The sequence below is a fragment of the Hippoglossus stenolepis genome, chromosome 14 (assembly GCF_022539355.2).
Source record: "Hippoglossus stenolepis isolate QCI-W04-F060 chromosome 14, HSTE1.2, whole genome shotgun sequence".
In the NCBI taxonomy this organism is placed as follows: domain Eukaryota; kingdom Metazoa; phylum Chordata; class Actinopteri; order Pleuronectiformes; family Pleuronectidae; genus Hippoglossus; species Hippoglossus stenolepis.
Genome location: NC_061496.1, coordinates 13,012,216 through 13,024,641, shown reverse-complemented (window position 1 = coordinate 13,024,641; position 12,426 = coordinate 13,012,216). Strand labels below are relative to the sequence as shown.

Below are 12,426 nucleotides of genomic sequence, written 5' to 3'. Positions count from 1 at the left end.
TAGTGTGTTATTTATATCCACGCTAAGCTGTAGCAGGTTGGAGTATTGTAATTTGTGATGTTTTGGATTAATACATATTTATATTTTATATTTATATTTTCTTTTAATAGCTGCACCACACAAATATTACAGGTGGAGCAACTCTCTGGGTGCATTTCGAGTACTAATATTAATCTTGTTGTTTCAGGAAGATTTAGAGACATATGCGGCGACCAGTTTTACAAATCCACCATACAAAACGTTTTTTTGAGAAGTTAGTTTATTTGAGGTCTTATTGAAAACACACACCATCATTGACTGGCATAAAACAGTGTTATTAAACACAGTGAGCAGTACAGCTGCAGGCCAGGTGAGCTTCTGCTGTCTCCCTCAGGTCCACGCTGTTATCAAAGATGTTCTGAGCACTCACGGCAGAATCTGCAGAAGTGAAGAGAGCGGAGCAAGTTAGGAACTGGGTATTATCTTTCACCTCATTGTCACGTTCTATCTCTTAAACCAGGTGCACTCACCGGCAGGCTGGCAGTGGAAGCCAACAGTAACGGCTGTGGTCTTTACAGGGAAGCAGCCGGACAGACAGCGCAGCACAGGCTCAACAGAGAAGCATTTGGATTCCTGCCCGTTGATGTTGAGCTGTTTCTGCAGCTGCACCGATTCAAGCTTCATACGACACTCTGTAAGAGAAAGGTGTGCACAAGTTAGCTTCCGATGGATTTGAGGAATCCTCAGTTGGGGTTACAGACTTGCTTTATTTAATGTTGCTCTAAAGGTCATTCTCAGGTGAGCTGTGCATCTCACCAGTGGTGTCCCTGCAACTCTCGGCTGGCAGAACCCAGGAATGAGCATAGCTGACAGCATTCTTGGTCAAGCGTCCATTGGGTGTGCGATACTCCTGCTGGACTTCCCCATCAGCCTTTCCACAGAGTCCACAGGTCTGTCCCTTCATCCAGTCCACAACTTTAACCTACATGGGAAAATCAGATCACATATTACATCCACTCAATGATATACACCTACATGCTTAAATGTACTATAATAAGTGTTCATAGTTACTGTTGTATTTACCTTCCATGAGTTCTTGTCAAAGTAGACTTCATGAAGACCCAGGCTGGGAGCAAACACAGAGATTCCTTTGTCCACTGGTCTTATCTGGATTTTAGCTGCAAGACAAAAACTTTTTTCGATCATTTACTTCAAATGATTTAATTATAATATTTACATATTATATATCAGCAGAACAAGGAATTAAATACGGAATAAGTATGAAGTTGCTTTGATAATGAAACATGGACAACTTTAGCTTACTGCTACCATCATTTGGTTTGCAATATTAGAAGTGAGCGACTTTGATTGGATAATGAATGTATATAGAAACCTGTGGGATGCTGGTATGGCAGATTGTTGATGGGTATTTCCATTCCATTGACCTTTAAAATCACGTCAGCATTCTTCGGGTACAGGTCAATATCACTACAAGGGCATAAATGAAAATGTTAGGTTGAGACCTTATAATATTACAAAGAGAAACCCAACAGTTCCTGCAATGAGCGCTGGATACAGCTCAATGATTAAGACTTAAAGTAAGGAAACATATTTCATAGCTATTGCAGAGATTGTCTGGCTGAAATCAAATGATGGAGTGCTCAATCAGGCATGTTCAGTATTTTCCTAAAGTTCCAACCTCTGGCAAGGACTTTTGGGGGGTAAAAATATTTGTCTAAAAGGTTAGACCCTGGTTCCTGTGGTGGAAATGGACAAAGTTCCTTCAAAGGTTCCCAGTTTCTGGCAAAGGTTCCTGAAGTGACAATGCAGCTTATGGTTGCTCCTTTCCTCAGTTCTGGCAAAATGATCATTGCTGGTTGATGTAAAATGCAGAGCTACCAGTGCATCAGCATGGGAACGCCACCACGGATAGAAATATTTAAAATTCCAGTTTACTGTGAAATACAGAGAGAAATACCTGGCACTGATGAGCTTAATCAGCATTGTGTAAACTCATTCGGCAAAGGGCTTCAACACTCACATATCAGCAATCTTCACATTGATATGGTTCTGTTCAATGTTATCCTTCTTCAGCAGAACCATGAATTTCAGCTCATCTGTGCAATCCTGGGCCAGAACTTGGTAGCAAGACAAAGGAAACTCAGTCCTGTATTTCCTGTTGTTGAATGTGGTCAGTGTGTCTCTGGCAAAGCTACATTCAGCTGTGAAAAAAATTAAATAGATTTAATCCTATGCACACAGTCAAAAGCAACTGCCAACGCATTCGATATCAATAGTAGCCATTACCTGCACCAGCCTTGGCAAGCAAGTAGTGGACTCTGTCAGCAGCGTCATCGAAGGGGGTGAGGCCCTTGATTGCATCAAGTGGCAGAGCAAGGGGCAGACGCAAAGACAGCTTATAGACACGCTGTGGACAGAATAATTTGTTATTATTAGAAATCGTTGACTAGCGAGTGCTGTGCAAAAAGCTGGAGCTGGACCTCTGGTAATGGCATCATGCATGATCATAAATGGAGGAATCTCTGTCTCAACCTGATGATTCATACCATTGGTGTTTTCCAAACGAGGTCAAGTGCCCTGTCAGATGTTGCGATCAGAGTAGCTGAGAGCTGGTTGCTGCTCTTTTCATCCTTTCCTTGAATGAGGCCAGCCAGCGTGGAAGCAGGAATGGAGTTGTACACCCTTTAAAAGAAATTTCCAAATATCATTTAACATCGTCTATATTCCATGTCAGTGTTATTAAAGAAAGAATGTACATAACGTTTTTTTTTACTTCTCTGCATAGCGTTTAAGGGCAGTAGGTAGGTTGTTCCAGGCCACTCTGATGCGAGCTGCGGGTCTTGGTCCAACAAGACCAGTCTCAGCTGTGATCATTGTGTCGTACTGCTTGCATTCAGCTCCCCAGCCTACTTTTGCCTATCGAGAGACAGTACAAGTGGCTATAAGGCAGCTGCTTTTAAGGGTTGACTTTTACATGTTATGTAAAAGACAAAGCAATACAATTCCTTACATTGACTTTGAATTTGCTAAGCACAACTCCATCGGCACATAACTTCCAGTTGTCATCAGCAGCCAAGGCAGCCAGAATGAGCTGAATTCTGGCGGTAGGTTTGTCCAAGTAGACAGACAGTTCGTATCCCATGATCTTTTTGTCAGCTCTGACAGCACGGACGATGATAGCAAAGACAGGGGTAGCCGCTTTTCCGAGGTATTTATTCTGTGTGATCCATCAAGGTAAAGCAATAAGTACCTCAACAAATCTACTTGTCAAAATATCAGACAAAGGATTTATTTAACCAAAAATTACCACGATTCACCTTTTTGTAGATAGCCTCAAAGCTTGAAGCACTGCTCCTGCTCTTGGAAAGTGTTGCAGAGGTGGCCTGAGAGAGTTGACCCTACAACAGTGTTGTATTGCTGTTAATGGGCATCATGAACAAGCTGCAACAGTTTACATAATCAAACAGTCACATATATTGTCAAGTGTTTGAAGCACCTAGCATCTAAACGTACCTGTTTCTTGTGGTTCTTCTGGAACTTCAGGCGATAAATCATTTGCTGATAAGCAGAAATTTTTTTTTTCAGATTTCATGCTTACTGTGATATACTGTATGTATCTGTTAATTTTCTTCATTGTAAACTCATAGCAATAATCTTGCCATTTGATCTTACCTTTGAGAGGCGAGCACTGGAACGAGAGGAACTTGAGCTAGCAGTAAAGAGAGAAGCAAGGCTTGATGCAGAGCTGGACTTTGAGGACCTGCTGCTGCTGCTGGCACTAGATGAGGAGCTGGAGGAGGAGGATAAGCTCCCATTCTTCAGACCAGGAGCAAGGATTTTCTTGAGCTTCATCAAGACTGGTGTTCCCTCAACGATTTCCTCTTCACTCAGATTGATCTGCTTAATGAGCTTCTCCGCAGCCTTTGGTCCAACTTGAATCTCCATCTCCAATTTCACAATCTCTTCACCTTGAACTGAACATATCATTTAATACTGCCATTAATATTTGCTCCATGCATGCTGCTTCTGCAAAAGTGTCTAGCGTCAATACTTACTTGGTATCACAGAAAGAGCAATCGAATGCTTTCCAGCCATTTTGTACAGGACAACGTCACTGATGAAAGCAGCGTTTTCAGTGGCAACCTTTACACAGCCTTTCAAGCCAATGGCAACAGCTTTACTACAGTACTTCTTTGAAAACTGAGTTGCTTTGGGTGTTACAGAGGACTTGGCAGCTGCCACATCCTCGAAAATGATCTCTGAGGATCTTGACTATAAAAAAAAAAAGATCCATTAATTATATTGTAAATGTAGATACTGTTTTGGTTATATTGAAATCCTTTTTTTAAAAACTCACCGAACTGGCTGCTGCAGAGGAACTGAGCTTAGATAGCCTTGAGATGGGCTGCATGAGTTTGGCTGGGATAAGAGGAACGATTCTTGCAGCAGCAAGATCCTCAATATTTCTCGCCACAGCAAAAGTGTCAACTCTGTTGAAATAAATAATGTGGACTTTAAAAATGCATTTTAGATGTGACATTAGCCTATTTAAGAGTATACAATAAGTAAAAAAATGTTAGGCTTACTGCACAGCTGCAATGTTTTCAGGTGCAGAAACAGGCAGAACTTCTAGCTTAAAGTTACCCTCCTTGATGTTAAGTGTTGCAATAATTTTAGCGGGCAAAATGGAGTTGAACTTGGCTCTTGATTGCAAACCAGCCTGGAGTATAGCAGTGTTCACCCCCATCACAGCAAATGTGTTCACTGCAACGCTAGAAGGAGAAGACATTTTTGTGATTTATAATGTGATAAATTTCTTTCATCATTTTATGTTGTAGCGTCAGATGTTCTACATACCTTGGTCTGATCTCAGTCTCAAGCTGCATATCTGTCTTCAGAAGGTGAGCGAGAAGGAAGTTTTCAGGCAGAACTGGTGATGTGATAGCCTTGACTAAGAAAACAAATAAATCCATGTGTCACCTCTTAGCACCATACTCTTAATGCTGTTGGTTCCACTATCAGATGATATTATGTACCAGGTATCATTAGTGCTCTTTGGAAAAGCAATTAATCAGCATCTGCTTTTAAGATTGTAGATGTTTTATAACTTCTACTTACTCTGAACAGCTACGGCAGCCACAGCAGCAGTGTACAGACTGAGCTCCATTGGAAGACCAGCAGCAGTAGGCATTATGCGACGCACCTCAGTAGCCAACAGAGGCTTAGCAAAGTTGAAGGAAGCACCAGACAACAGAGCTTTGACAGCCTTTCTACCAAGTGCCTGATTAGATGGTGCAGTGGCGAGCTGAAGGAAAATAATGAATTAAATCTGTAGTGTCTCACAAAATTATGATGAAGCAATGTCTTATGAAGTTGAGACATTGCCATTTGAATCGTACCGAAATGACCTGATCAATCAAGGCTTTGTCAATGTTGGCAAAGGCAATTTCCTGTCCAAAGAACTTGACATAGACGGAGGCCAAAGGACTGCGGTTTGGCATGGACCTCCAGTGAGAGAGCTGTGGACAGAGGAAACATACAATCGTGTTCAATCAGGTGACAATTGATGATATTCATAACTCAATGGAGTTTGATTGCTTACAGCCTGCATGATACGCTTCATCTTAGTGATCCTGTCAGCACTGTCAACAACTGCAGGGTTTTTCAGAAGAGCCTCCTGGAGTCCTTCAGTTCTCACTCCAACCTAGGAAAAAATCAACATGTTCAAACAATCTTCTAATCAGAACATCTTGGTAATGTCTCGAGCTTGGTTTCCTTTTCCTCCTACCTCCACAACATCAGCAGCAGCTCCAGCAAGGAAGGCACCGGCCTTAGCCACAAAAGATCTGGGCAGAAGAGTTGCAGCATCGTTGATGTAGAAAGCACTGGCAGCGGCACCGAGCATCAAAGGGCCTGAAAGAGAGCAAAACAAATATGAGACGAATGCACAAACAAAAAAGATATATATAAACAAACAAAACTAATCAAATAAATTCAAATGATACTAAATAAAGATAGAGACAAAGAGATACGTTTATACGATGCTACTGAAAAACGAACGTTGAGGTACAACATGAGGTAACTTGTAAAACAGGTCTTACTGTTATAGATGTCTGCATAGACGGCTTTGCTGAAACGCAAGCTCAGTCTGCCCAGAACTGGATTCAAGATTTTGACAGCCACGTTGCAAGCTTTAGAACTGTGAAGAGAACAGAAAAGACCTGAGTAAGCTGGTGAGTTTTTGCAAAATTACTTGGTGATGAAAAGGTTTCAGAGAGTGTTCTTACACAGACTCTTGGATAGCGCTGTTGCTCTTGGTCATAGACTTCATATAGGAGTACGTGAAGCTTGCTACCTGCAGATTCTCCTCTGCCTTCACAATGCTGGCAAGAGTTGTCACCAAACCCACTGGAGGCCTTGTCTCAAACAGCACGATGCATGCAAGCATACGAAGCTCTGGGTGAAGAGCCTTGTCCATGTAGAGCTGAAGAGCCAATTCCTGGACCTAATTTGCAAGAGAAAGCAAACTCAGTATGGCATCCTCCCAGAAAATGAGTTTAAAAAACGCTTTGTTACTGAGAGCCTACCATTCTGGGCTCTTTCTTTGCGATGTTCCTTAGGGCCATGATGGCTTCAGCGTGGACTCTCATGGGCAGAGATGCGGCTGCAGTGCCATGGATTGGCAGGATCTTTGTAATTGGCTTAAGGCTATTAGTATGGCCAGCATTACCCAAAACCTTCAGGAGCAGAATCATGTCCGGGGTCTCAGCCCTAGCGACAGCCTCTGCAAGGAGCTCCTGGATGGGCTGTGAGGGGAAATGAGAAGTTAGGAAATCCCTTTTCTCATCCAGAAAAATCGAATAAGTAAAATGTGGAAAACAAAGTTATATCACCTTGACGAGTTCAGCAGGGCAGACAGTCTTCTCAGCACAATATTTAGAAATCATGGTACCATAGCCAAGAAGCACAATCTCACGCAGAACTGGTTGCTCCAGTACTTTTTGGTTGATTGCCAGGCCCTACAAAACAGCGAGTGTCAGAAATGCTTATTACGCCCATTTGTACTACAGACAAACTAACTTGCATTGAAGATTACCCACCTCTATCAGCTTGATGGCCTCAGGGCTTGCTGTCACCATGTGAACAGATGCAATTAAAGCCTGGGCTGCTTCAGCAATGGTGAGCTCATCAGTCAGGTATTTCTCCTTGATGAATTTCAGAGCAGCAGGTGTTCCAATGACAGGGATGGCCTCCAAGAGCCACTGTCTGAAAGATGAAAATTAAGTGATTGAAACTGCGTACATATTTTTCAAATATCTTATTCAAATGTTCAGACAATCAACCTGTAAGCAGGGCGGTTTCTGAATTGGCTCCAGAGCATTTCCAGATCTTCAAATTGGGCTGCACGGAGGACCTGAATTAGCTCCAAAAACTTCAGAGGGGCATCCTCATGGACTCTCTCCACATTGTGGGTGACCAGATGATTCAGAATATCCACAATCTAAGAAAACAGGAATGTAAGAGAAGTCATTTAAGAGTTTCACAAATTTTCAATGATACATTTTAAAGAGACAATACCTGGGCCTGAGCATTCTTGATCTTGATGAGCTGAAGGGGAGTCTGAAGAAGTTCCGTGGAGAACTCGTACTTGAGAGATCCACGTTGGAGATACTCTGCCTCGATGGGCACAATAGGTGCATTCTGAATCTCAAGGAAGACCAAGGATTGCCTTGAAAGAAATTTGAAAACGATCAATCTGCAGCTCTGTGAAATCCAAACACTGCTGTTATAACATTCCTCAGAAAGGATTAATGAATGTATGTAAAGATCAATGACATTCTATTCAATTCTGAGTATGTTTTACACACTTAGTCTCCATCTGAGCAGCTCCATTCATTTCATCGAAAGGTGAGAACTGGATCAGCTCATTGACGGTTGCCTCCTGGATCAGGATGCCGTTAGTGACTGGCTTCAAGATGTAATTGTATGCTGCAGCTCCTCTCAGGTTCTTTGAATCATGTTGAGATGAGACACAGTTACTTGATCATGCAACATTATCTACTTTCACAGCTGTATGTGTGACACAAACTCTGGTGGAACCTACCTGCTGGCACTTGGTACATTTCTCAGTGTATGCCAACCCTACGTCTTTCATGATCTTCTCCTGACAGTTGTTCAGGTCTCTGCTCTTTGTCAAGAGGATGCGTTCAGCCTTTTCATCTTCAGTGATGGCATAGAGGGTCTTGCACACACCCTGAGCTCCAGCCTAATCCAAAGAGTATGCGTTTACTACAGAGATTCGACTTCCAGTAATGGATTTATAAGCAGAACTGTGTGGCCTTTGACAAACCTCCTGCAATTCGTAGACATTCTGTGTTTTCTTGATGTTGAGCTGAAGGACATTCAGAATTCCTCTCTGGATGTTTAGCACCAGTGTGGAGATTCCCTCAGGAGCCATTATTTTGCCAACAACCCCATTGATATACTCAAACTTGATGGGAGTCAAGAGCTGAGCTGCCAGTGCTGTTGTCAGCTTGGTTGCTGGGATTAAAGGATCCTTTGGCCAGACACCGCTGTACTCGAAGAGCTCAGGTTCTACGAGCTACAGTGAAAAAGAAAATTTGTTACAGAGCAGTTAACATTCAAAACATTAAAAGATTGTTACTCGCACTTGATTTTGATCTTTACCTTCAGCATGTGTATATTTTGCTCTGCGGCGCTGATGAGAACTTTGCTGCTGACTTTGAGTCCGGCCCTTGCCAAACCTTCCTCTGGCAGACCACTGAGGAGTAATGCCTCATATTTGTACACGAAAGTCTTACCAGCAGCAAAATCCGGAGCTGTAAGCACAATTTAAGTCAATGAGAGGAGTTGTACATTATAACCAATAATCTGAGTAATTTATAAGATCATATGAACCATAAATTGAGAAAAAATTTTTTTAACTTGGTTTAATTTACTTTCATATAGCTTTAGCTGTAGTAAACATTGCACCATGGTTTGCCCAGTCTGTGATAGGCTTCCATATATTGTTTGGGAAAAATGGATACCAAATTATAATAAAGTAGTGAACTTACCAAAGTTTTGAGGGTGACCCGCTAGAAATAGAATTGAAAACAAATTAATAATCTAGCAATTAAATAAATGTTCAAACCAATAAATGTGATTTAAAAAAAAAAAATGGTCTAAGTACAGTCTGCAGAATACATATGTAGTCACTCAGATACTGATATTTTTTAAGTTTTAAGAAATAACTTGCTATCTCCAATTGCCTAAATCCTTGTATTAAAGCAGATACTGTAGAACATTACATTACAACCTCTCAGGTTATAATGTGGCTTTTAAAAACACTTAAAACTGTTAGCCTGCCCTGAAACATGCATGCACAGCATATACAGTAAGTGCAACAAGTGCCTTGTAAGAGTGACCAAAATTTATTTTGGTATTAAGTTGGTTTTTACTTCAGTGTGAAAGTGCACTTTTAATTAAATTGGAATAAATTGGAAAACATAAATGCATTGGCACATTTAAATGACAGGAAAGAAAAAAAGCATAACCAGAAACCCTGAATATTAAGGGACAACACCAGTAACTGTCACTTCTGCTCAACTTGTGAGGAATAAACTGGACAGTGATAAACAGCATTAAGCTTTGATTTCATCTTTAAAAATCACCACATTTACTGGATTATTTGAAGACAATAAGTAAAAAAAATCTACTAATAGCATGATAAAAGTGACAAGGGTTTATAAAATGGGAAATCCTACTCACCCACAAGGGCCAGAGTCAAGGCAAGTGCAACAACTCTCATGGCTGATGAGAATGTGAATGCCTCTGTGATGGGCAGCCCTTTTATAGAGAGCAATTGTGCTGATTATGTCCACAAAAAAGATATCACGAAGGTATGCTTGACCAATACATTCGCTTAGATAAGTTTCACAATTTTAACACAAACAAGCTTGGGTTTGGGTTGGGAGATGGTGGCAGGGTGTGTATCAGTGGATGAAAAGTTAATGTCACCTGACCTTGTTCTCCTCAAATATGCCAAGTCAAAGTTATGACCGTATAAACAGTCATAAGAACGCCCCTTAGATTTGTTTTACATGACACAATTATTAATAATATGAAGGCACTACATGACTATCCTACAGATTGGATTAAAATGAATAAATAATTAGGAACTACTTTTAACCTAGAAAGCTGTTCAAGACAGGGTTGTGCATGGTCACCACTATTCTGCTAACCACAATATATTAGAAACAAATAAATTTCAGGGGAATTATTATTAAAGTGACAGAGCATAAATCGGCCTGTTACATGCAGTATGTGCTTTCAGATGAAGGGCAACCAACACATTCTTTACACAAAGTGATGCAATATTTGAAACTTTTTCATCACAGTTGCTTTATGCGCTTTTATCTACAGATATGTTGCTAAGACACAACAGGTAAAATGAATAGATCAACAGTACAACTCGTCAAAAGTATTGTTAAAAATTTGGGGGAAATATTTGTCCTCAAAGAAAACTTTTTGTTTTTCTTGCGAAAGGCAATAACGAAGTTTAATGAGACTAAAAATGATTTACTTATTTTGATTTTATATGTAGCCACGAATGTCTGTGACATCACTGCATCAGATTGTTGACTTGCAGTTTCAAAGTTCACACAAAGAGGGCACCATGATTATGGCTGTTTGCTCACTTTATTTGTTGTGGTCAGCGTGACCACTAATCAACCGGTCATGACATGTCCCAAAGAAATTGTCACAAGTGCTTCCAATATGTGTTCTTGCCCCCACTGATACATAATTACCAGACAGGATTTATACAACAGTGCACAATACACATCAGAGATCATCAAACATTTAGAAAATCAAATTAATAAAACACAGAATCAGAGGCAGACGGAGGTTTAACAGCTTTACTGTAAAACAAGGTAACAAAACAATAAGCCCAGAGCGGCCTGGGGTTATATTGATTTTAAACAGCTAAGGGACATTCTAATTCCTGATGTGAAGTGGAGTGCCTAAGAACGCCCCTTAGATCTGTTTTACATGACAAAATTATTAATAAAATGAAGGCACTACATGACTATCCTACAAATTGGATTAAAGTGAATAAATAATCATGAAATACTTTTAACCTAGAAAGCTGTTCAAGACAGGGTTGTGCATGGTCACCACTATTCTGCTAACCACTGACTCAATATATTAGAAAAAAATAAATTTCAGGGGAATTACTATTAAAGTGACAGAGTGTAAATCGGCCTGTTACATGCAGTATGTGCTTTCAGATGAAGGGCAAGCAACACCTTCTTTACACAAGGTGATGCAATATTTGAACAATGTGGTCAATTAGCAGGGTACAAGATCAATGTGGGTAAAAGTCATTCAACCATATAATTCTCTGCATGTGGGCGTCAACATGACAAAAGGTTTATCAACTTGGAACTATTTGTCCATAAATAGAAATGAAGGAAGACACATTGAGATAAAACTTAATTGCTTTCTTTTGTCTCAGCTCAAGGATTGGAAATACAGCATATACATTTTTTTTTTAGCGCGACTGTTACATATTTTACAGGCAGGGGATTAACCAAAAACAACCATTAAATGGAATATTATCAAATGTTTTTAAGGTAATATGGCACCTAGGGTTCATATTAAAACACTGCAGTTAGAGTCAAAGAGGGAGGTGGCCTATACCTTCTCTTAGATATGATTGTTCTGCAGCATCGGCAAGAGATATATCTTTGCAAACCATAATTTTCTAAAAAGATTGAAAAAATACCTTTAATCCCCATATAGACAAATTGATAACAGTTGATAACACATGAATTAAATGGACACCAAATTAAAATGGATATTTAATTCAAGGACTGTACAGCTGCAGGAAGAAGGGACCCATGCTATTTAGTTAAAAAGAAGAAACACTGCTAAATGCTTGAAAAAAGCCTTGAAATATAAAAGACAAAAAAGTAAATGACTGAGGTATATATCTGATAGGAACAGTTTAAAGAGGAGTTACATTTTGTCAAATCTTAAAGACATTCCACTTAATACTGTAGTGGTCAAAAGTTTAGGGTGACAGTTGAATGCCAATCGGGTTCACCACATATATCCAGAACCCTTATTGTCTTGACGGCAAGTAAAGTATCGTTCCCATTAGTTTGTGTGTACACGCTGACTGGAGATTATTACAGTGTGCCTGTATGGCGACGCTGATACCGTCACTCACACACACGCGCGCACACACAGCTGTACGCTGGGCTCACAACAAATAATTGGCGTCCACACCTGCTGCGCCCACGCTACACTTCCTCACAGGACTGGCAGTGGAGAGAGAGAGAGAGAGAGAGAGAGAGAGAGAGAGAGAGAGAGAGAGAGAGAGAGCGACTACGGTGTCCCTAAATAAACTTCGCCAACTCC

At 40.5% G+C, this 12,426-nt stretch overlaps 1 protein-coding gene across 1 annotated transcript; it reads right to left on the bottom strand.

Moving 5' to 3' along the window:
* Positions 1–316: 316 nt before the first annotated feature.
* On the bottom strand, positions 317–9,811 carry LOC118121382 (vitellogenin-like). Its single transcript, XM_047343187.1, is given in 34 exon segments — positions 317–417; positions 510–671; positions 796–961; positions 1,063–1,157; positions 1,373–1,467; positions 2,021–2,201; positions 2,287–2,407; positions 2,547–2,682; positions 2,762–2,916; positions 3,011–3,217; positions 3,318–3,398; positions 3,514–3,558; positions 3,673–3,974; positions 4,056–4,272; positions 4,358–4,490; positions 4,587–4,772; positions 4,858–4,951; positions 5,119–5,305; positions 5,400–5,519; positions 5,603–5,704; positions 5,789–5,913; positions 6,102–6,199; positions 6,288–6,505; positions 6,588–6,806; positions 6,894–7,019; positions 7,101–7,266; positions 7,344–7,501; positions 7,579–7,729; positions 7,869–8,008; positions 8,084–8,266; positions 8,351–8,602; positions 8,689–8,840; positions 9,078–9,098; positions 9,772–9,811. Coding segments are annotated over 34 exon segments (4,935 nt in total).
* Positions 9,812–12,426: the final 2,615 nt, after the last annotated feature.